The sequence below is a fragment of the Pithys albifrons genome, chromosome 2 (genome assembly GCF_047495875.1).
Source record: "Pithys albifrons albifrons isolate INPA30051 chromosome 2, PitAlb_v1, whole genome shotgun sequence".
NCBI classification, from domain to species: Eukaryota; Metazoa; Chordata; class Aves; order Passeriformes; family Thamnophilidae; genus Pithys; species Pithys albifrons.
The window spans coordinates 80,753,795-80,779,840 of record NC_092459.1 but is presented as its reverse complement, the minus strand read 5'-3'; the positions used below and the strand labels follow the sequence as shown (position 1 = coordinate 80,779,840).

Here is a 26,046-nt window from a genome sequence, read left to right as displayed (position 1 = left end):
AAACTGAGATTTTATTAATTGAAACCCGTGTCACTGTGGTCAAAACTAGCTGTCACTGAAACCATCAGAAAGGTTCCCATATGTTTCACCAGGGTCTGATTTGGGTTTTTGCAGATGTAGGGGCAGGATACATCAGACAAAGACTAAACCAGTTCCATCTGAAATCAAATACATGGCATTGAAATTAAACTGTGGAGCCCCAGGCAGGTTCATGACAACAGTTTTGGCAGCAGAGTACCCAATCTAGCAGCTGGAGCAGGGCAGTGGGAATTCTGTCATCTATAAAAACAGGCATAAGGAAAGTACATGTTTGATTCTCTTACATCTCTCTTGCTCCACCATACTTCATACACAGATGAGCCTAAATAAAATCCGAGGTACCCTAGGCTCCATGCAAGTACTACATATTGTAAGTAAAAGTGTCAAAATCTGTGTATAAATATTTTAATGTATATATTTGCTATTTACACCAAGATAGGCTGTATCAAAAACATTTATCTTCATCCACGCAGCAATTTAAAATATTAATGAGGCATATGCATTTTTCATGTTAGCTGAAGTTTCACTCCTCCTTTATAAATGGGTCCTGCTATTTATTTTGCCCACTATAACATCATTGGTTAGACAAGCTTCTCAATGGGCTCTTATATGTCTAACACTTCCGATATCTTCTTATAGCCTGTGACAGCAAAGGAACACTTTTAAATTTGCCATTTAGCAATTGTTACATAGCTTGCAGTTTTACCTGAGGTGGCCAGAACTTGCTTTAGAGTTCAATATTATATCTATTCTGCTCAGGAAAACAAATGTATATTTGAGTTTTACCATGGTAACAGCTGCCTCTCCACAAGATTGATAGCCAGAACAGAGCTGTGGGTGCCAGAAAGCAATATATAATACTAATCTTTGTACAGAGGTTTACAGCCCAACTGTGCAGCCTCCTTCCTGCATTCCCTCTGCATACCTGCTGCACTCCCCTAGGGAAAGAACAACAACTTTCTCAGCCCAACCCTGACCAATATGTCTGTGACACAGAGAGGCCAAGAGGAAGGATGGTTATTCTGGTAAAGTCAGAGCATGGACAACCACCACAGTGGGAGAAGAAGGAAAGAGAAATGCATTGCTTGGTCCTGTGAGCTTAATCCCCGTGGGATAACACCAAAGCTAAGATGATGCTTGAAGTGAGAAGAAACTGAATAATTAGCTCCTGCCCCTACCCAGTACAGAGACTCATATAATCCTCCTTAAGCATTTAGAAAACCCATCCTTAAAAACATCATAGCTTCCTAGCACTGCCCACACACACACTTCCATTTCAGAGTGGCATGCTGGAAACCAGCAAGTTCCCTACTTGCTCAGGCTCTTTGGTTTCCATTGCTCTTGCTCCCCAGGGATGGAAATGCTGCTCCACATGGACAGAAACATGCTCTCTATTCCTTAACTCAATTTTGGTATGCAAGCCAAATTAATTTCATCTTCTTTCATGTGAAAAGCTTCCCTTGCCAGACTTTCTTGTACTTGTTTCAGCCTGAATTCATCCTTGATCGATAAGGGATGAATATATCAGAGCTGTACCCAGGAGAGGAATTGCTAGCCCCTTGCATAACTATTACTATTTTTCTGCTGTCATTCCTGATGCCTCCTCAGATTTCATTACCTTTTCACTGTTAGTTCAGTTGTGGACACCTGTGATCATTAACCAATATGCCTAAATCAGCACATACCCTCATCCCCTTTCTAGCTGATGAGCTCCCAGACTGCATCAGAAATTGTTAGCCATCCATCAGGGCAAGCTCTTGCATTAGTGCCCTTTGTATTACTGTAGCCCTCAAGGTCCTACAGCTGCTCCCATCTGATGGTCTGATCTGCCTTTGTACAGATGATGGCTCTCAGCTCTGTGTAACCAGTCACCATGATTAGCATGCCCCTGCTTTGTGTGCCAAGGCTGCTGAAATAAGATCAAATAAAATAAAATCTCTCCCAAAATTGGTCCTTGAAGAGTTTCCCTGGTGGCCTTCACTGCAGTCTGATAGCTCCCACTTCAATGGTAGCTACTGCAGTCTCATCAGTCTTCAGTACTTGATGCATCTTACAGCTCCTTGTCTTCTCAGCAGCCACGAATTCAGGTATTTACTCAGATCTAGACAGATTAAGTTACATTTCTCTCATCTAGGTGTTAGGTACCACATCTGAAGAGGGCAGAGGGTGAAGGCTGTACCCAGAGGGTTGTATCCAAGTGTATCCCCATTTTTAAATGGAGGGTTGAATTTGACTGCACAGACAGCTGTTCCAGATTTCCTGGTTTGGGGAACAGTCAAGATATTTCAAGGCTCACCATCTGAAAAGGTAATACTTGTTGTTTGGATTTACTCTAAAGTGAGTTTTAACTCAGGCCTTCAGGATTTGTTCCTCTCACATCTGAATGTTAATACTGAATTACTGTTGCAGCAGTTCTTACTTAACATCTCAGTGTTAAGTTTTGCAGCTATTGCACTAACAAAAATTGATCACTTAATTCAGATGATCTAGCAGTGAACTCATTTAAAATCCTTTCTTCTCTTGATTCTTCTTCCTCCTCTTCCATACACACTGATGAGCAAATCACTTAGAGAGAAGTTTGTCTGATGACTGCATGAATTTTACTCAGTAGGAAAATTCATTCATCTAATTGTATTTCAAATGGGGAGGATATGAATAAATGAACCAGTTGTTCTATGTACAGAGGAAGTAATGAAGACTAGTTTTTGGCTATCCTCTTTTCTGCATAGTTCCTACAACCCCACCTTGCTACACCCCATGTAACTCTTCTTCAGTTGCAGTTCCTCCCTTTCTCCTTGTTGGCCTGTGCATGGTGCCTGCCATTCAGCTGAGCTGGTTAGCAGGTTGGCACACAGTGGAGCAGCTAACTGCTGGTTTCACATTGTTGTGGCCCAGACTGCTTCTGCCCCATCCCTCTCTCAGCTTCAAGAGTCTTGCACAGACCTCAGATATCTAAAGGACTGTCCTTGCATTAAATCTGATTGGAAGTGGTCAATTAAGTGGCCAATTAAAAATGTGTTTGGCTGACTTGCAAAGAGACTGTGTGACCAGGTGTGCTTTATTCTCTTCAGAGATGGATAAAATTCTCTCAGAGCACTCATATTCAGAGAAAACTCTGCTCACAGAGTTTGTCCAGCTTCACAGTTTGGAAGCACAACATTGTGCATAGCAGTCATTCCCACCACCTGTTACTGAGGACAGACAGGACATTTCCTGTATTAACATTATGAGAGTGATTAGAGCCACCCAATTATAGCTGTGCAATGACAAAAATCTCAGCTCACAGATGTCAAGTTAGCCAGGCTTTTAAGACTTTCATATCCTTTGGCTTAGATTATTCCTGCCTTATATTTTTTCAGATTAATTTTATCATTTTATATCCAATTAATTCTGTGGGAGGACAGCAGTTCTCAAATGAAGATGGAGTAAACAAAATCATTAAGTGGACTGCTATGAGAGTTCACAACACTGCATTGTTAATATTTTTCAGTAGTTCAGGTTTAAGGGTTTTTTGTATGTTGCATGACACATTAAATACATAGCAAATGGCTTAAAGGCCCTGTTCTGTTTTCAAAAGCAATTTAAAAAAAAGAATTATAATTACCCAAAAGGGACCAAAGACATTTTGACAACCCATGAACCTTCCCTCAGTGCAGATGATTTGCATAAAGTATAGCTAAGAGGTGTATTTGACCCAAGTATTTATAGTTAATCCTTAACTTGTCATATATCAAGAAAAGCTTTATTTTCTCAGTGGTTTTGTTGCAGTGCAATTCCAAGAAACACCAATTAGCTATTAAATGCTGACAACTTGCCCTTATCACTGATTAGAGCTAAATATGAACTATAAACATATAATATTACTATAGTGCAAAAGCTCATTGCCAGTCTAGTTTTCCTAGCTAATCTTTTCTACTAATTTTTATTTAGGGACCTACTGGCTAGCTCATCTGAAAATTATACACTAATGATCCGTGAAGAATTGAGAGCTCTAAATGGTAACACGGGAGAAAAAATAATTCTGTTTCATCTCTTTATGTTATGATAGATGCCATTTAATCAATTAGCACAGCAGAACATATCAGTCCATTTCAGATCTGGCAAATATAAAAGAAAACAGAAAAAGGTGAAAGCTTCACACACCTCTAGACCTTCTCCACCCTATAAAAGAGCATCATATACAGTATCAGAGGATGTTTAGGAGCACAGTCACTGAGGCAGCAGTCAAGACACTATTTGCTGTGGATATTCAACAATGCTACCATAGGGGATTGCCAAGGATGTGACTGCTGTTAGTAAAGGGGACATGTCAGAGATGGGGTCACAGCACTGTGCACCATGCCCTGTGGAGATGGCAGGCAGCAAGGGGGCCCAATAGGCATCCTGGGGTGCCTGCTGCCACTTAAGCCTCCAGAAGACTTAACATGGGCGTCTGGGCCCCTGAAATGTCCCAGAATTAGATATGTGGCTTCTAATTATGCCTGCTCCCTTCTCCCCAGCCCACTTGAGATAATGGAAGTATTTGAGAAACTAAAGATATGGCAGCAGTGACAACTGCTTCACAGTTATTTTCTAGAACTACATGATAAATCAAAGTTACTTCTGAGATACATTAGAGATATAGAAGAAAAAGAACCCTATGTTTCATAATGTTACCACTTGTTAATGAGTGAAAAAGGTTATAAAGATGGAAAGATGTAGGTACAATGAGATAGGAAATTATATCTGATTCACGTTCTGCTAAGGTTGTGTAAATTAAGGGCATTATGGGATATAAAAGTTCTGTATTTAATAACTAAATAGATTGAGAGCAACAACAGAAATATTTGAAAAACAGAGCAAGATCCCGTTTAGGGGCTATCTCATTTCCTGCATTCTAACTCTGCTGGAGTTTCTTTCCTGAAGACTGTGATATTCAGGCAACAGTACTGATACTGTGCCCTGACTTTACTGTTTCCAACTCTGAATCAGTCAAGAATAGACATGATCAACATGTACTCTGATGCCTCAAAATCCCCACACTATTTCTCTAAAACAACCACTCAAACACATCCATTTCTGTCTGATCTATACTTGTGCAATTCAAGACTTGGATAATGGCAGAACACAGTATGCTGAGCAAGTTTTCAACACTCATCTAGCCCTGACCTCAAGACAATAAAACTTTCATATGCCAGAAACTGGACCTTTTTTTCCTAAATATGGCAGTAGAGACTTTTTCTTCCTATTGTGGGTGAAAGGAGCAAGAATCTCTTAGGACTCCCCTTCTTGGAACCTGCACAGCAAGAGGAGTGAAGATCTGCTCTTCTGACCAGATTTTTAGGTCTCCCATAAGAATATTCCCTATATAAATATGCAATGGTTTTCAGATTTAAGTGCCAGAAATGTTTCAAGATGAACATAATCAGACCACAGGGTTAGGAGACGTTCTTTCACTATAAGAAAGGAGCCAGAACAAAAAAGCACTGGTCATATATTCCTATTGCATATTATGAGATTAACCAAGGAGAATTTACTCTCATATTCAGGCATTGAAAAATGCAGTGAAAGATCCTATGGGCAGCATATAACTTATAATGTCATCATAGAATACTTAACTCCTTGTTAGATAAGTCCCTTTGTATTTCCAAGAATAATCATTGGTAAAATTTATTAGTTGGCTTCTGGCACAATGGAATTATACTTTCAAATTATGCAGTCTTAGAAAGGAGCTTATATGAAGCTTCAGCTAGTGGCCCAGTTAATGGTTAATACTCAGAGAAGAATACAGAATTCATTAGGTAATATGGATTACAGATTACATATTAGTAGGAAATATTTCGTATTTTATATTTCTGAGAGATGAATTAAGGTGAAGCAATACATTGGTAAGTAATATGATGAAGCATACAGCTATTGGTTTTAAATCTATATTAATATGAGCAAAACATTATTATGACACTTATTTGTGTTCTGAACTCAACATTAGTTTCAGTAGAAAGATGACATAGCTGTTCAGTGTATAAAATACATGTGTAATTGCTAGTCAAAATGACTCCTACATATCCACACTATTACTGTTAGAGTTGAATATTAACTCACTATAATTTCACACACAGCCTGCAACATTCTTCGTTCATAGCTCACAACTAAATGTTCCCTGTTGAAAAGATCTGTTATTTTGTTGTTCCTTTCTTCAGTTTATTGTTCTCTGGTTTTCCATGATAGGGATGCCTTTAGGAACAGCAGAGTTTGCTCTCTGATTAGATATTGGAACAGCCATTAGTGTGATGCTCAGATTCCTTAAAAGGATCAGGTATTGCTCCACAGAGAAGCACCACTGAGGAATGCAACCTGGCCAATGGAATGAAATAATTATTTTTGAAGGTGATACTATCTTTGGCATGGGTGTGATATGTCTTCAGAGAAACTATGAATTTTCTTGGGAGGATGAAAAAATCCATTTCATTTTTCAGAGTACACCTAACAGACATGATTATGATACCACCAGAGACCAGGTTAGTTCTGCTACAGTGCTGCAGAAAGCCCTCCATCACTCCAGTTATGTTCCACATATGAGAGAGATGATCAGGGTTCGGAAGGTACATGGTGACATGATGTGACTGAGAACACAGAGCACCAAGAATACTCTCTCCATCTCAGAAAGAGTGAAATTATTTTTCTAACCTTTAAAAACATTTTTGTTCATTATGCATACATGCCAACTGAGTAGCAGATCTGGACACTGCACCTAATTCCTGTCTTCCTGCACAGGCATGTAACTCCAAAACACTACCCATGGAGCTTGCAAAAACTGCTGTTTTCAAAAGAGAGGGAACACAGTTTAACATCACAAAAGATTCTGCTAGTCTGTTTGTAGCTGGAGGCAGGTGTGAAAATTGTGTTCAATCCTTAAAAGACTGCTCCAAGAGATTCATGTCCCCCTTGCACAGAGATGATGAGGTGCTTTTAACAGCTCACCTTGTAAGGCTCCCCTCCTTCGTTCTCCATCTGTCTTGAGCTGAGCGATGCAGGCGCCCAGTGCAGCATGAGCTGCCGAAAGGGACTGGAGCATGCAACATAGGAGCCATAGAGGATCCCTGCCCTCTGATGCTCCTGCTGAATGCAGGCAGGACACCAGGGAAAGCTGCAGGCTGTGCAAGTTGCCTCCATCATGGGCAGCAGGAGAAAGACTTCAATAACGGCAGCTACTCCTGCAGAATGTAATATGTCCTTTTCCAAGCTCCAAAATTCCTTCACATCTATAACCACTCCAAACTTTTTTGTTATATTTATAGAATCTGAAGACTGTAACTCCATAGTTTCCATGTATGTAACAGCATCCAAAACAGTTGCCACCATCATTCTGCTACTCAGTTCTCTTCTCTCTGGAACCAGCTGTACCAAAGGGAACCAGAAGGGCTGATATTTCCATAGGCTGATATTTTCCAAGGGCTGATATGGATGGATGGATGTACACTTTGTCATTGATTTTCAAAGTGAGTAAAGCTTTATTTCTGACCAAGAGAGTAAACTAAGGAATAGGGAGAGAAACAACCTAGTAACTCCCACCATCTCTCAAAATAACCCATTGGAAAATAATCTTAAATATGGCGGGTAGAACAGTTTTTCTGATGGGATAAGACAAAACAGCTAAAACAGTTAAACCTGCTGACATCAATTTTATTGAGTTTTGTCAGATATTGCTAGAAATCATGTCACTTGGATGGTATTTATAAACAAACAAACATTTTAAAAATTAAAATAGTCTTACAAGCTCATTCTGCAGCAAGAGAGAGAGGTAATTTTCATATTTCAGAAGATAGTTCTAGCCAGCCTACTTAACTCTAGAAAGTCAATGCATATTTTAAAACATCCACTTCACATCTGTTCACTGTGTATAGACCTGGAGGCAACCACCAGCCAGAAAACTTTGATCATCCAGCAAAACCTGGTATATGAATAGCACCAGAGGATTATCTTCATTGCTTTACTCTCAAACATGCTATAAAAATGAAACCTTTAATAAAAGTTTGTACAGAGAAAAAAAATCTTGCAGTTGTAATGCTACTCAAGTACTCTTGAAGTAGTAAGACAAACTGGCTGAAATACACTCCACTTACAACCACACAATTCTCTTAAAAGTTTCCAGCACTTATTACTCCATTGAAGTGTGATGTCACTTAGAATCCAAGAAAAGAAAGAGTTTAGAGAAAAACTGTTCAACTATTTGCCTAGAAAATGTAAACAAAGGGGTTTTTTTATTTTTAAGTTAAGGTCACAAATACTATTTGTATACATTGGCGCAGAAAATCAAATAGTCCTGTTTATGCCACTCCAGTAGTCACAAATGCCCATTTAAGCAGCAAGTTTCTGTACAAATTTCTTAAGATCCAAATTCATGGTCAGACCCATTAGCAACCAATCAGTAGATGATTCTACTTCTGCAGTTTTCCCATTCACCAATTACATCCCTTGCAATCCCAAACAAACTCATCATTAGGTAACACATAACTACATACTGCTAAGCTGTTAATCATCAAATACTGAACATGAAATATCCCTTAGCAAGGATTTGAGGATTATCTCATCTAATTAGATATAAGCATGTTTTCTAATCTGTGGGTTTAAGCCAAATCCCAATAAAAAGATTTCCATTGACTTACACTGAGTTTTGGATCAAGCACTGAGAGAACTTGATTTTGCAATTCAAAGAGACCTTAAGAAAAAGAATAACTAAATGATGAAAGAAAAAAAGCAGTTAATGAAGTTAAATCATATGTCACAGGAATGAACTGGACAACCCATATCCCTTCTAGGGTATGTATGTATGTATGGCCAAACTTCGAGAACGAAGATTTGGGAAGGGCTCTCCCCACATGGTGAAGTGCCCTTCAAGCCTGTGCAGTGGATTTTTTAGGTGAGGCACAGCGTGCGCAGAACATCCATCTGCCACGGCCGAGCGAGCTTGGACAGTGAAGTCCTCAGGACTGTCTACAGCACCTGGTACTAACCGGGGCTTACCCTGCTGAGCATCCGAGATCTGACGGGATCGGATGGCAGGGAGGCATTGAACTGTCCGGTACGGTCTCCACTGAGACTCGAACTCACGACCTTGTGATCAGAGTCTGGATTGCTCACCATTACACTACGGGACCGCCCTCCCCTTCTAGGGTAGAGTCTTGAGAAAGACATCACTGAGGCTTTCTGGATTTCTTTGATGCTATACAAGTGTAACAATCCACACAACTGTTGGTTTTCAGGCTCCTGAAAACAGAATTGATTCTAGCAGACACACTAGAACATATTTTTAATGTTTTTGTAAATCTGCCTGCCATGTGCAGACACTACAATCAAGGATGAAGATAAATTACCAAAACGGAAATACAGCTATTGAAAATTGTTCAAGACTTGGACCTAGAACTCTGCACTGAAATTGCATAAGCCTAGCCCCTAACCCATCTTAAACAGTTTATTATATAGCTGTTAATTGATATTTGTTAGTTACACATTTATTTTGCTTTTACACCATTCTATGAAAGAAGTGTTCACTTCAGCTCTTGGGTAGATATTCCACTGACTTACAGTAAACCCTGTTGGTATGTTTTAAATTTTATATTCTTCCATCTCATTATTTAAGGATAAGAAATCATTCTGCCACTTTGTCTCACCAGAAACAATTGTCCCCTCCTGTGTGTATTCACGTCCTTGAAGTACTTTAGAGCAGTTGTCATCTCCCCTCTCAGAGGTCTCCTTTTTCCTGCAAGCTACGAAGCTTTATTTTTGTCATGGTGTTCTTACAGGTAAGTAACCCTTTTATCTCAGACCATTCGTAATTCCTCTTGCTTCTCATTTAAATTCCATGCAGTCTGCAATCTTATCTTAGCAATGAGATGCCCAACTCCAAACAAGGGACTACATACTCGCACTGTACAAAGAAAAGTTATTTTCTTTGGTTGACTGCAGTGGAACGTCTTTTGCCCTCAGTTACACTGGGTTTGTGCAAGGAAAGAAGGATCAGTAGGGAAATGAAAGTTAATTTCACACATCATATCCATATGCAACTATTCATGAAACTGGAGATAACAAAAAATGCGAAGTAACTCTAATAAAAATTATTACATGCTTTTTGATAATTTGCTGCATTTTACAAGAGCTAGTTATTCCAAAGATAAGGCTATTTAAAAATTGTTCAATTATACATGAAATGAATTATCACCACATATCCATGAGAGAAAATGTATTAATGTTCAACTGAGCCTGCACCAGTGGGGGAACAGGTGAGAATAAACTGCTGGATACCTTGACTGAAGGTTCCAAATGGCATTTTAATGAATTAAGTACAGCTTAATTTGTGAAAAATGAAATCACCACAATGGCCTATTTGGGTTCCATTCAAGCTGTATTTCAGGAATAACTGCATGCTGTTGGATTGCTTGTTCATTACCAATCACGTCTGTGCTGGCCTGAGTCCAAAGTAGTATCCTTCCATGATGCAGCTATCTGCTGCTCATAGGAATGGCTATTTAAATGCAATTACTAATTGCTATTAAGTCTGACTATAAACCACAAGCACTTCCCTTCTCATTTCACTTTGCAGTCCATAATCATTTGCTTGTTACAGTATCCACAATGTAGTAATTTGTTTAGGGGTTCAAAGAGCATTAAAAGAGCTAGTTCGTGAGGCCTGATTCTTCCCCCTTGAATACTTTTGCAGAATGGAGTCTGTCAGCTGAGGTCTGTTATAAACCTGGTGTAACAGGTGTTCAGGCTCAGTGCATGAAAAGTACTCACGTCCACTACACATATACACAAACACCTCTGCTCCAATTGTTATCACATTGCCAGGCTGGCAGGACTGGGTTCAAAAAACAAAGCTGGGGAATGGCAGCTCCACTGAAGTTTTCTTTGAGGACTTTGTCTACTGTCTCTCATGAACTTGATGATAAAACATAATACTATCAGATGTGTGCAGATAAAGCTCAAATCTGCATTATCAGCTGCATAAACTATCCTACAACAAAGTGCATTGTTGATGAACACTACAACAGTGATTGCTGGGGCATGAAAATCTATTATCCTCATGCACCTGAGCTGCAGATTAAATTACTCTAATAATAAGCAAAAAGTTTTCCTACATTCACAGACTGTGCAACCCTGATTCCATCTATTTTATACAGTTCCTTGGAATAAGGTAGGAAACTGTCAGAAATTCAACCTAGTAAAACTGTCAGATACAGAAAAATCCCAAAGGTGAAAGTAATTTCCAGATGCTCCAAGTCCTCATTATATGTGTGCTGACAGTGTTTCAGTGCTCTTGAAGGCAACTGCACTGTGCTTACATGTTGCCAAAGCCCTCTGCCCAGTGTCAAAGAGCATGAACCTCAGGTCAGGTCCTCAGCTGGTATAAGATGGCATTGTTCCAATGGCTTCAGTGTCTGTACCCAAGGCCTTTCTCCATATAGCCTGGCGGCCAACATCATGGAAATCTTTTTGGTTCCTGAGCAGCTTGTGGTTTTGAGAGCTAATTAGGAACTATTTCACATTCAACAAAATATCTATTGACCACTCTCCTACTCAGGCTTATTCCTCTTTTTAAACAGGCTCATTTCTTCTTCTTCATTTGCTTCCCAGTTCTTCTCTTCTACACATAACTTCAGTGTCTCTTGGAGCTCTCCCATTCATTTTGTACCACTTCCCAACTCTGTGATTCTGTTTCAGCTGTCTCTCATGTCCTCACTTTCCCTCTTTTCCCCCCCCATCTTTTGATCTCACATTTCCACAAGTAAAACAGCAAAACAGTTCTTCATCCACTACTAATATATTCAATACTAAATTAACACGGAAGGACTGGAGATTCCAAAAGGCACACCAGATTTTTTTTCTTAGGCTTTCTGTGATCTTTGTATCACATTCTCCCTGAGGAGGAGCAAAAGAAAGGAACAGAAGCCATAGGTGAAGCAGTGGAAAGTAAAAGTGATTTAAATTTCTCAATGAAGATTAAAAAAATTATTTTAGGTTTAGGTGCTGACAAAGTAACCATTAAATATATTGCTCATTGATCGCATAGTTCAAATGTGTCTTTAAATTCTTAGGCCTAGTAAGCAGACATGGTTGCATGAATTCAACCAAACTAGGTTTTAGTAAAAGTTCATAAAAAAGGATAAAATCTCCAGTACTAGTTATTGTACAAGAATTGTATTGTGAACTGATTTTTAGTTTCCCTTATCTCTTTCTAAAAAGTTTCCACTTACATTTCTTCTGAGAAAAATAATATAACATGCTAAAAATGCAAAGGCAAGACATTAAACAAAAGATGCCTGGCATCCCACTTCTCTTCATGCACCTCTTTTTGCAAAGATGAAACAACTGCAGATAGATACAGCCATTTAACTAAGAATTTGAAATACTGGATCCATCCAAACCTCATTTTCATTTTTATTCCAATAATTAACTAACAATTTAAAGACAATGTCTGATATACAGAAAATATCTGATATATAGTTCGTTCTTTAGGCTAGCATAGCACAGTAATAAAACATTTTTGCTTTTCTCTTTGAAAGCAATTATATTCTACCCTTGACCAAAAAAAAAAAAAAGGCAGATTTTACGTCCCATTAGGGCCATTTATGTAAGTCATGAACTCTAAACCCAGGAAATATAAACAGAGTACTAGCAACAGTTAAAAAGTACACGATGCTTTTTGCCAGCTCTGAATGCCCTTTACAAAATCCTATTTAAATGTTTTCTAGTTCAGTTTTATAAACGGGGATAAACAAACAAACAAATAAACAAATAATTTTCCAAAGGCCATGCAGAATGAAAGAATGGATTAGCTCATTCATACTTAAACCCAGCTGGTTTAAGTACCAGATCAGATCTTAAAACATGGTGGCTCTGCTATGAAGCCTCTTGTGCAAACTTCCACCGGTCACTTAATATCATTTTATTTTCTGTGGATAGGATTGAAAAAAACAATAGCAGCATGTCAGATCTGGGAGAAACTGCAACCATATGACAGAGAAGCAAAAGTGTCAAGAATAAAATTCATGCTTTTAACTCACACCCATTTATTTTATAGACAAGACTTACTCCTTGGATAAGCCTGTAGTCCAAAATATAGGATCCCTCCAGAAACACTAGCACATTGGGAGAGCACAGTAAGAGAGAAACATATTAAATAAAACAGGCAACAATTGCTGAAAGAGAAATTCATAAAGCCTTGCACTTTCCCATATAGTTTTCTTACATTCTCACAGTCATTAAAATGTATAAAAATTACTATTTCCAAAACAGCATTACCGTGAATTATCACCACCCGTGTTGCCTAGCAACTTGAGTAATTTTTGAATACTGAGCTATATGAACCAGCATCTGAAGTTTGTGCAAATGGATGTTCATTTGAGGGTTTAAAACACATTCATCTTGGAAATCAGAGGCAGATAATGCAGCACTAATGTAAAACAGAAATTCTTTTAAAAACATAAAATGGCACTAACAATTACCACAGCTCAGCAAAACCCTTCAGTAGCAGACCTAAGCTGTCATATTTGGTCAGGGCAGGAGTTTATTCCCTTGTTCTTCCTTGTATTTGCAAGTGCCCCTTTCCATTTTTTATGAAGATATTTGACATTCCCATGGCGAAAAGAATTCTTACCCAGTCTTCTGAAGGATTTGTTTGTAACTCAAGAGAAAGAGAAACTGGTGGCAAAAAGTGGCAATGTATTTAAGTCAAATTAAAAATTCTATTTTTATATAACATGCTGAGCTGGAAGAATTCACTGGTTCCTACCATGACAAAGTGATGTGCTTACTGACGTTCAGAATAGGTCTGGACAAGTTAGTGGCAAAAAGATAACCCACTGAGATATTAGAAAGAAATTATAGGTACATATATGGAAGATATAAACTCCCAGAGATCACAGCCTCATTAGCTGCAAGTATTTGCCCATTGTAGGGATTTCTGCCCATTCTTCAGACCCATGTGGAAGTTAAACTGAATGAAGGACAAGTTCCCAAACCATATTATTTGATGTCTGAGAATTTCACCATTACTTTCTTACAGCTTCAGTAGACAAGTTCCTGCTAAATCTAACGTCAATCTCTGTTACTATTCCCAAAGAATGGGGGTTTAATGGGGGGGTGCTTCTAAGGGAGAAAGATTCCAACTTAGTGACTTCCAAGGCTTAGCCTTATGGGTAATAATAAAAGAAAAGCGACGTGTGCTGAACAACAGCATGTGTTTTTCATAGACACTGCAGAGAGGCAAATTTATCCCTGGCACAAACACACAGACTACTGAAGGCAAGGCAGTAGCATCTGCTTATACCAGCTATGAATCTGAACAAGCTTTTCCCTACAACTACTACCTGCAGAGATAAAGCCGGATGCAGCACTGAAGGGAGTTTAAGATCCTGCAGCCTCTCAGAGTTTAGAGAACCAAATTTCTGCAGGAAGAGAAAATCTACGTATTGTGAGTTTCTGGGCTCCCGGGAAGTCATGCAGTGCCTACTGACAGGCTGCCATAAAATACTTAATGTCTGTTAATTAGCTGAGATAAAGAAAAGATGCTCCATTTTGTCTGCTGGTCTATGGAAATTTGCTGAGGCCACACACATTATGCAGAGCTGACACATAAGAAAACACTTCCATTGTTTTCATTTGGTCCCACTCAAAAAAGACAGTGAACAAAAATTTAATTTTATCCTTAACAATGAAAGAGAACATCCATAGAGAATGGGAAATCATCTCAGCTAGATATGCTAGTCTTTGCTCTATAAAAGAGGTGCCACTGAACGCATACCACATCTGTATATGGCATACTCAGACTCTTCTACAATGCAGCACACACACACCCACATCCCCCTTCCTCTCATCTCCACCAAGGAGCAGCACACACGTGTACTGCCAGATCACTGAGCAAACAGCTTTTGTGCTAATCGAGCCACCAAAACTCCTATTTCCATTGCTCATTAATAGATCACATATGGAACAAAACGCTTTGTGGATTCTTCTCAACATGACAAAATTTGCTCCAAAATAGGCCAGCATTTTTTTTCAGATTACATTTTGAAAGTCCTCCTCAGAAACAGGACATTGCCTCTGATTTATAGATGACCAACCACTTCTCTGTGCTCTATAATACCTGTTCTTAAAACAGTGAATTCAAGAGAAAATTGTAGCCTGAAGAGAGCTATCATCTTCTTTCAGCAATATAGACATTGATGAGAAACTATGGTGGCACCTCTGGCTATGTAAGAGATTGGACACGCAGCAAGTAGAAGAAATATTGGTAATGTTTTTTTCCTTGTCAGTCATTGCCAGGAAGGACAACTGTTGTATTCCTTCTTTAGTCTTAGCCTAGGGAGCATCATTAATGCCATTTTTTTCAATTCCTACAGTTGACCTTCCCTTCAATCCATAAAATCCAACATGAAGGAAGACAGAATTTTGGTAAGTATCGTTTGAGCTACACTTTGTGAAGTGCAAAATTCAAACTATTTTCACGCTGTGACTAGGTGCACAATTCACAAAACATTTAATTAATGTTTATACATAGAAATTTTGTTGGCCTTTAACTGAATTCCAGTGTGAGTTCCAGGAATGGGAATATTTTCAGAAAGCACATTTTAAGTACAGATTTCTAAATAATTTTTGAAAATTAAGAGAAAATTATAACCAACCACAATTTATTTTTACTTTCTAAAATGAAGACAAAATCAAAAAGGCAATCTGGAATGAACATGAGAAAATAATCATGTTTGCAGCCTTTCAAATGATTAAAAAGGGTAAAATGTATGGACTGAAGTATTGCTCTGTGAACGACTTGGTTTGTTTTCCATGTCATCCTGTTGTTCCTAAATTCCGATGTCATATGCATGTCCTTCATGAATGGTGACATTCATTGGCAGTTTGATTACAAGTTGCTACTGTTAAGCCATTCTCACAATGCTACTTGCTATTCCTTAGGCTCTAGACTAGAGAAAAGCATTACCATCAACAGAATCAGAAATTCTCAAAAGGAAGGCAGAGTGTCTGAGTTGGGTAATGAATCCAAGCTTCCCCTCAGACCTGCACACATGACAAATGGGGTGAGACAACGATGAAGAGAAATGAGTACAAAGCATAGCTACTAGGTGAGCAATTCCTCTCATTTCCCAGAAGCTACCTGCAGTAGCAAAGGCCACTTGTCTAGGGTGACAAATAGTGCCTACTTCTTTTTTTTGCAAGTGAAAGGCTGACACCGAGATTCAAGCTATATATATATAAAAAAAAGCAAAGTAACCTTGGATTACAGAAAAAATCTCATGACAAACATGCAAACTCATTGTGAAATATGTTTTCAAGAAAGTAAATTCCACACAATGGACAGCAAAATAATTTTCTCTAGAGTGCTGCATTATTGCACCAATGTTTCTCTTCTCGGAACAAATGTGAAATACTTTCACATGCTTTGAAACCTTGAAAAAATCTTTGAAGAGTCCCAGAAAACAAAACCCTAACATGCTAAACTTCAAGTCCAGAGACCTTTCAGGCACCAAGGTCTTATTTCAGCAGTTTTCTTCCTTTGAAATCTGTTTGTCAAATACAGGGTAGCTACAAGATGTAAGGTTAGATCAGGTAGCTCAAGGGGGCTGCACTGGCCCCAAGCAGACCAGTTTGCTCTTTACCCAAATCTGCCTCAGGCACAGACAGCCAAATTGCTCTCAAGCATCCTCTCATTAGGTGCAGAATACCACTTACTTGTATGGGATGTGTTTGCTTCCATTGACAAGGGCGAGGATGACATTGCCCAGCGCTGGCAATGAAAGACAGAGGCCAGGGCTTCCCTCACGATTTTTGCTAAGTACTTTCACACAGCTGCCCAGGTCAATAAGGTGCAAGCGGCTGCGACCTCCAGACACTGCCATAAACAAAGAAAACAAACAGTTAGTGTGAGCCTCCAAGAGCAGCTTCCCATGAAAGCAGAAGACTCGCCACAACTTGTGAAGAGGAAGCAACTCAGAAACCTTCTCTAACACATATTACCAGACACAAACTGTAGGAGTCCTGTTAATTCACTGTCAGTCTTTATTGCTGTACATTGTTGTCTACTCCAGACTTGTTTAAAAATTGTTAAGGCTTTCAGTACTTACCCACTCCTGCAGGTTTCATTTTGTAAGGGTCCCCAACATGACTTTTTTTTTTCAATTATAGCTCTAATCACCTCTGCCTAAGTTGGCTCTGTTTCTGTCTGTCACTACTGTTCCTCTGTCTGGAAAACTACAGGCTGGGAATTGCTGCTTAATGAGCAAGGATCCTTCTCTTATTTTTCCCATCCCAAATACTGTATCTTAAGAAGAACCTGTGGCACCTCTGGGATGTTCAACTTTGCTTTAAGTCTACATACTTTTAAATTATCATTTCAGATAAGAAAAGGTTTGCCATGCCACAGGCAATGGATTGTGAAGTAGATCATCTGTTCTGAAAACAGCTTCTGTCAAACTGGCAATAGATTTTCATGATTTTTAATCTTGTTTACTCTGTATCAACACACTACTGTTAGAGTGAAAAGATGCTACCATTGAAACATCGAGATTAACAGACATTTGCTCTCTTTAAAAACCTGTGTTTCCTTATGAACACAGGGTGGGGACTATGTAGACTTTACAGAAATGCTTCTAACTCTGTACTATCTCAAGGCAATTTCCTAGCTCACTTTTTTGCGTCTGATCTTTGACCACTCCTCCGTATTCTCAGGAGTTAGTTTAGAAACAATCTGTAGGAAAAGGAAGTTTTATTTCTAGGATCTTAACTCAAGGTAAGAGCAATATTTGAGGACACAAACCTACCTTAAACAGCAGTGGAAATACTTTCACATCTGAGCTCATCTCTATGCAGATAAATTCACAGGCATTTTGACACAGCATCACAAGTTACAAATTTGGTAAAAAGAAGTATTAGCACTGAGCGGAGACATCTATCACAAGCGAAGACGGCAATGGGAGCAAGTACATGATGGGAACTTTAGAAAAGAATTTTACAGCTGTATTTAATAGCTTTGGAAATGTCTCATCAACCACAAGCATGCTTTTTCAATGACCCTGCATTCAGTAGCTGTGGTACCATGGCATGGCATACAGAGACACTGGTGCTCTAAGAGGTAGAAGGAAATAAGTCTACATAGAAAAATGATGAAGACACTTGTAAAACTTCTATATATTGACAAAAAGGTGATGCAAATCAAAGAAATTTGCAGATTCAGAAAGTCTACCATGAAGATGTATATAAATATAGAAAACATATAGCTACTAAAGATACATATAACTATTAGCTATAACTTAAATCATGTTAAACGACACTGAAAAAACAAGGACAGTTTGCAAGCACTGCAAGACAACCCAGGGCTCACTGCTTCATCCTATTACCTGGTGTCTTGCATGACACAAAATTTTCTATAAAAACAGTAAAAGGCTTCTGTAGAATGTGTTATATGTAATTCTGTAATTCTTTTTCAGTTGCAGTTATTGGCTAGTTAAAACGAATAATAATAAAACTACAAGTAGATTTTTATGATAAAAGACAAACAAAAAATTAATAAAGAGAAAAAGAGAAGATATGAAAATGAAGCAAGCAGAGGGGGAAAAGGAAAGAAGAAAGAAAGTAGAGAGAAGACAAAAAAACCCACAGAAGATTCTTTCTGTGAAAGTGATTTATGCTATGGTATTTGAGAATAACATTCCAAAAGTGTATCCAGTATCTCTGTCAACAATTGTTAAAATACAGTGACTTCTGCTGCTTTTAAGTCCTGTTAGTTCTTCAGCTACATCAGGTGTTTGGCATATATGTATTCCTTCTATGGACTTCTATGTATTCCTCTCATGAGGAAGAAGTATCCACACACACTACAGACTCCTGCACTCGCTGCAGAAAATTAGTCTTCCTTGGGGAACCAGTCAGGCATCTGCACCTCTGACCTGCTCATGGAGGACTTTTGTCTCCCCTCTAAGAGTCCTTAAAATCTTAAACTAAATAGTCCCTGAGTCCTCTAAGACTGCTACTTTCAGAAGGCTGAAATGACCTTTTTTGAGTCTTTCCTAGTCTTTTATTTGAAAAAAACCCCAAGAAATGTGTTTAGTTGCTACTGCAAATGACTGCAGGTGACATTACTGAATGATATATAATGCATATTTCTGTTGCTACGATTATCAGATGTCGGAGAAACAAAAGAAAATTGAAGAAATCACTACCTTTCAAAAGCTCAGTCATATTGTTTACACATATATTCCTGTTACACAGGTTGAGAAAATGCAGAACAAGATACAATTACTAGATTTTTCTTTTTAATTCAATTTACATGTGGAAATAACATTTTTAAGATGGTAGATCCACTTGCTTGATGTGAGAATGAAGTTTTTTGTTAGGCATGTTCTCCACTAGTGTGCTTGGCAACTATAGAGAAAAGAACTGAAACATTGTAACACTTGTTTTTGTCTATGGCCACTGAGACTTTGCAGAGCTGACAGCTGAAAAATGACTGTGCCAGTTCTGCCACAATGTCATTTATTTCAATGGTGCTTGGCCTGCTTCATGACATTCCTGGTAATGAATCTAACAAGGAGGTAAGTACAGCACGAATGCCTTATTCTAACAGTCATTTTTTACCACAATCGTATGTTAGCCAGCCCTTTAATCTCTTATCCTTTAGAAGCTGAGGTTCAGGGGTTTTTTACTCCTTCTTCTTGTCCTTGTTTAAATCCTGTTACTGGAATCTATATATCTCTACTATCTTCATGGGTTTTTTTCTGAGAAGTTCTTCATTACAGCAGGAGACAGTGATAATCAGTAGGCGCCCTTTCTGAGCAGCTGGAATTCCCCTCTCGTTCAATTATCGGTGAGATCTGACCCTGCCTAGCTTGTAAGGCCACTCAGATATGGGAACTTGAAGACAGGAGGTGGTATGGTCACGAGACAAAGATATAACTAGAGGCAGTGGGCAAAGCATGCCATATTCTAATCCAACAGCAAGGTCTTCTTTTTTTGAAATTATAACCACAGGAAATAATATTTTCCCTTTTATTAGTGTCATCTGAAAATAGTAGAAAAGGATTGTGTGCACTTGTACTTGCGTGCAGTAAAAAACATGAAGTATTAAATAATTGGAATAATTACTCCCTCAAAATCAGCCATTTTATTTCGGTAAACCAGTCTGAGTATTCACAGTCTTCCTTTCCACCGCAGGGTAGTTAATTAATAAACCTTTAGTTAATCGAGATTTCTGCCTGCCAATTCCACAGGGGTTATTACTTAAACACATGCAAGCTGCATTTCCATTTAGAGCAACATTTTACTCTTCTGTGTTAGAAGTACATTCAATGTAAATTTTCTTCATTCAAATATTAGTCATTAATACTGCAGTGGTGATCACCCACTACACATCATAACTTGCAATTTATTCCTTATTTCAGATAACCTATAGAGAGCCAGGAGCTGAAACATATGCTATTTCTGCAGAATTGCTTAAGCCCACAAATTTAAAGAAGCAGATGCCTCTAGTGTCTCTCAAATAAACATTTTTCCACATAAAAAATGATAATTTGAAACAAGAACTTTAACGTGAAAGTTTTTTTTTCAGTTTTCTTTTTCTCTTATACTATACAAATATTTTTATCATTGGAACTCACTAAAAAATATCCTCTCCATAAATCTGCAATCATAAACAATTTTGGAGCCTTGAAACACAGGACAAAAATAATAAAATAATATAAACGGTGTGAGCCAAATGAAAGCTTTGAAAATTATAGCAATGTATAATTTCCAAGTAGACATGGAAACATCATCTCCTCATTTACAAGTGGGAGATGGAAGCAAAGACAAGCCAGCGAAAGCAGCAAGAGCAAAGAGAGGGAGCAAGGCTATCTGAAAAGTCCAGGGCCTTTACAAAGAACCATGAGAGTCCTTTGTACACACACAGTTGGGCCAGCAACTAAAATAGCATATATCTCCAAGAAAAGCCACAGTTTCTGGATTGCCAGCACGAACTTACACGCACACTGCCCTATTTAGGTGCCAAAGACAATCAGTTAACATAAGGATGGTAAGGAATTTCCATCATCACAATATTTTAATCTGTTACCTCAAAACTATCTGTAAAGATAATAATAAAAGACAATTAGAAAAGCACCATTTTTTTAGATACAGAGGCCCACACAGTACTGAGAACTGTCAGTATCTCCACAACAGCAACGAAACTGACAAGTGATGGTAATAATGCCCAGTGACTGCTAATGGTCTTTGGTGGGTCTTCAGCAGGCACGTGGATGGTCTGTCGTATGAATGGCCCCGCCCCATGCTGAATGAAGAACTTTTCTAATTCTCACCACTGAAGAATATTGTTTAAAGGACCATGTAAAGCCAGTTGTCAGGCAGGCTTGGAGGAGAAAGAAAGGAGCAAGAAGAGACATCTTACTTCCACCTTTGCCGCTCTTCTCCATGCGGTACTGGTAGATGTGCAGAGTGAAGAGCATGTGGGAGTTGCGGTGATCCTCCTCATCACAGTCCCGCTGGCTGCTGCGGCGTGAGGCAATGGCGGCATCAAGGAAGAAGGCAGCCTTCTCTGCCGTAGGGGCGCGGAGCTCGCTCTGATTCTGAAGCTGCAGTAACACAAGGGAGAAATGATTTAGAAACTACCACACAAGCCAATACCACCAGTCAACTTCCACCAGTCAACACATATTGTGGATACACTGCCTTCTGCCAGGACCGAAAAAGTAGGATGTGCCAAAGGAATGAGACTCTCATGCCACTGGCAGTGGCAATAACATGCTCTCCATAAGCCTTGATGACTAGAAGTGGGAAAAAAAACAACAGTGAAAGACATGTCAACCCAAAACTCAACAGCTGGTGCAGAGTGGCAGTGGTAGGGCTACCTGTTATCCTTCAGAAAGTGTTGTAAGGGAGCAGTCTACAGATAAATGGTCCCAGATAAATCTGGGAAATAACAGGACTGAATCTTGTATTCAGTTCCATGGCATACAAGGAGCAGCCCAGAAGAGAAGTCTTTCTTTACCCTTTCGCACCAAAAGCTTATGCACCTCCTCAAAAGCCAGGGCAATCCATTAAATGGAACCAGGCAGGTAACGTACATACATTCACATTTGCTGGACCTCAATCCCAGTCATAAGCCTGCTCTCAACCCTGCAGATGGGCAGACAGCTTAGGAGGGCAGATATTATTAACCCTATCATAATGTAGGAATGCATGCATGTTTCATGTCACCTAAGATTAGTTTATCTGTGGAAGGGACACGTGACTGCACAATCTGATGGCATCAGTTTTGGCAGCATGCAGAACTGGCCTACAGCCCACAGGATAAACAGGATAAAAACAGCAAGCAACTCCCTTTCTTGGGGTTTGTTCCCCTGCTATATATTATAGCTAGAAGTAAAGTTCTTCTAAAGACAGTACTTCTGTATTTATGACCATTAATTAGACTGAGAGGGATGAAGTTGAGGCTGTGTCAGATGGGGTGACAGAGCTGAAGGCTAAGCTCTCTGAAGAAGAGGGAGGGTGGCAAGAAGGAGTTAACAAAGCAAGCAGAAGGCAGGCCAGTCTGTGGGCTGATCTCACTAATGTAAGCAACAATAAAATGTACATACTTGGAAAGGTCCAGTGACAGACAGTATGACATATGGTGATCATTCATTTGCTATACACACTGCTGATTCTGCATATCTCTATGGCTATAATATAATATCCTCCCTTCATGTGAGGATTTTGAGAATTCATGTGTAGGACACATGACTCCAGAATGTCAAGGTGTCTTTTCAGCATACATAAAAAGGCATTTTTTTCTTGCAATTTAATTCAGTATATTACACTACAGAGATACACACATGTCTCATGGAGATACCTCTTCTTCATTGATCTAAAATAATTCATTTCATATATAGCTGTTCTGCCTGTATCTATATGAAAATAAGTCACAATAATGGGATATTTCTTATTATTGCTATTGTGCTTAAATACCTTAGTAAAGAATTAAGCTCTAAGGAGGTGCTAGTTGTCACACGGTTATGTAACACATGTAACATTCATATGCTAATTCAGCTCTTAACTGACCCATCTGTCACCCCAACGGGAACCTTGAAGACTCAAGTCTCTCATGTTCACTAGACTGCACCCACTACTGGATACCAGAGGGTGAGATCTCTTGAAATACTGTAAATATTTCATAAAACACTAGCCAGGAGTTAAGTGAGAATAAGAACCCTAATTGACATTTAAAATCAAGACACAAGTCTGTAGTCCTTAAATAGAATGGAAAATAATAAAAAATATGACCTAAATATGCCTAAAAGGTTTAAACCACAGAGATCAGACACAAAAGTTATTACTTGCTGTTTAAATCTCACAGTTATGACTTGTATAGATGTGAATCATGATCTCTAGATGCTTGGAGCTGGACATAGTGTAGATGACCCTGTAGGTCTGTTCCCTCCTCCCTCCATTCCCCATCCTTTGATAGGCAGGGCTCTGCAGGTTCTTGATGGAAGCAACCTTTGCCTTTCAGGTTGAAAGAATGTATTCAAGCTCTGTCATGCTCATTTTCTCCCTCCTCATCTACTCATACAAAAATTAGATTTACTCCCTCACAGACAGCAAATTGAAAGAATAGGCCTTTTTTCCCCTCAAATCAAGAGGAGGAGAAAAAATTGGCTGCTGAGAATGTCTCATGGTTTATCGCATGAGCCAGTTACTCATTCCTGTTAACCTCCAAACCTGAGAAGAGTTTAAGTTATTCTTGACTTGCCCAGCTCAGGAATTTACTTCTTGGCAGCAATTAATAAGTAGCGATTAATGCTTCCTGCAACATTGCTGATGCAAATGCTATAAATAATGTAGTTTATAAAGAAATAAACAGCTGTATTAACGGCGTACAGCTATTTGTGCAGTACTGTAAATATTTTAGCTTGTTGTTTTACAAAAGAGAGATCACACTTTTTTTCAAGAATGAGGTGAATTTTTGTTTGCACTGAATGTTTTCACATTTTATTGCAAACACAAGCCCCTGCTAAGTATCAGTTATATCAGAGGTACAAATATTTAGGCCAGGAGAGCAGATGGCCCTGCAGCTGCAGGTCATAAAGTTCTTGCATGTTTTAAAGTAAACACTTTCAAGTCTATAAACTTTATGCTCTGCACAGTTTTTGAATTTGAACCATCTCAATAGCAAAAAAAAAAAAAAGTAATGTTATTTGTTTCAGTGTCAAATGAACTTTGGATTTACCTGCATGCCACAAATGGGGTCTTCACAAAGGTAGACACCTGGAGACTGGCCATCTTGCAGGCTACCTGTAGCCACCTCTGACAACAGGTCTCTCAGATTTTCTTCTTTCCCCCACACTTCTACTGCAGAAATCCGGACTGAGAAGCGGGCTCCTGTCTTCTCTTTGCGTTCATTAATCAACTTGAAGAGCCATGAGATGGCACAAGGAATTATGCCAAGGTTTTTCATTGAATCATCCTTCCCAATCATGGTGTATGACTTCCCTGTAAGAAATGAGGGGATGAAGAAAATACAGTATCATTCCTAGGACCTTTGCAGCCTTCTGCCAAGAGAGATTATCCTGCACAACCTCATGAAAACAACTTCACTACAAGGACAGTCAGCAAAGGGAAAAGATAGTCAGGCACATGGGGAATGCAGATTAAATCTTGGGCTGCTTTCAAAATGCCACCCAATCCCATCAGATCTTGGAAGCTAAGAGTCAGACCCGGCTAGTACTTGGACGCGAGACCTCCTGGGAATACTGGGGGCTGTAGATTCTAGTCCTGAGGGCTTCACTGTCACTGTCCAAGCTCGCTCGGCTGTGGCAGATGAACCTTAGGAGTTAAAGGGTGGGGTCAGTTCTGCGCTTGCTGAGCCTCACCTCAAAAATCCACTGCACAGGCTGGAAGGGCACACCCACTTCAGGAGAGCCCTTCCCAAACCTGCGTTTGCAAAGCCTGGCCATACATACATATGCTTTCAAAAAGCATTAATTACCTTGTGCTGTAAGGGAATCCCTGACATCTCCCATTTCCCAGGCAGGGTGCTGCAGGCCCCTACCACTCAACACTGCAGCCTCCAATTTGGGTGAATTGTGGAGGGAATTGAGCACAGCTGGACTGTCATGGTCTCTAAAAGTTCCTACTTTAGATACTGTAAGTGTAGCATTCTTACAACACCATATTACATTTCATATACTGGAGTTGGTATTGACATAAACCTACTCACAAAATCATACAGATATAACTTTATTCAGAAAATTTAAAAAATAAAAAAAACCCCCACAACAGGTGTGTCCTAGTTCAGCAGGAGGGACCAGCTAACACTTTGTGAGGGTGATCAAAGCTGTGTATTCTACCCCCCTCTATTCATTCCCCAAGGGCAATGGGCCACTAGCAGCAGCTGCCCAGGGAGTCATTATCACTTCACACCCAGCCTGAGGGGGCGTGGCTGCTAATGGGCCATCAACAGTTCAACACCCCCTGGCTCCCAGAGTTAATCACCCATTGTGTGAGTCCCCGCCCAGGGGGAGGGACTGGGTGCTCTCTGAGGGTACATAAGTGGTGGGTAAGAAGACCTTGGGAACTTCTCGTGGGATCCAGAGGAGCAGCAGGACCTCAACAGGAGGAGATTACCGCTCTTGCCCAGACCACAGCCCTTGCCTGCACCAATAGGTTTTTTCACTTCCTTTTGCTCTGGACTTGGGGGAGAGCCACAGGGGTCTCGGCACAAGGGCAAATAAACCCCCTTGGGTTTGTGCCCCAGGACACTGGGTTATACTGCTGGGGTTTTGTGAGTTGAAAGCAATTTCCCTTTTGTGCCAGTGTATTTATTGTAATATTATTATTAAATTTTAGCTCTGACTTATAATCTCTCTCGTGGTGAGTTCATTTCCCCTGCTGGTCCACCTTTAAACCAGCACAAGGTGTATGTGATCATTTGGTGCAGAAGTGGGTCACAACTAGAAAGACTTCATCTGGGTCAAAACAATCCCCTTC

The 26,046-nt window shown here is 39.4% G+C and overlaps 1 protein-coding gene across 1 annotated transcript in view; it reads right to left on the bottom strand.

Moving 5' to 3' along the window:
- The window catches only part of KIF26B (kinesin family member 26B), a 287,900-nt gene that overhangs the window by 33,842 nt on the left and 228,012 nt on the right, over nucleotides 1–26,046 (bottom strand). Inside the window, exons 8-10 of the mRNA XM_071575037.1 lie at nucleotides 24,287–24,549; nucleotides 21,467–21,650; nucleotides 16,762–16,921 (exon numbers count right to left, since the gene is read on the bottom strand). Coding sequence (XP_071431138.1) covers nucleotides 16,762–16,921; nucleotides 21,467–21,650; nucleotides 24,287–24,549 — 607 coding nt within the window. The remainder of the gene's footprint in view (nucleotides 1–16,761; nucleotides 16,922–21,466; nucleotides 21,651–24,286; nucleotides 24,550–26,046) is intronic.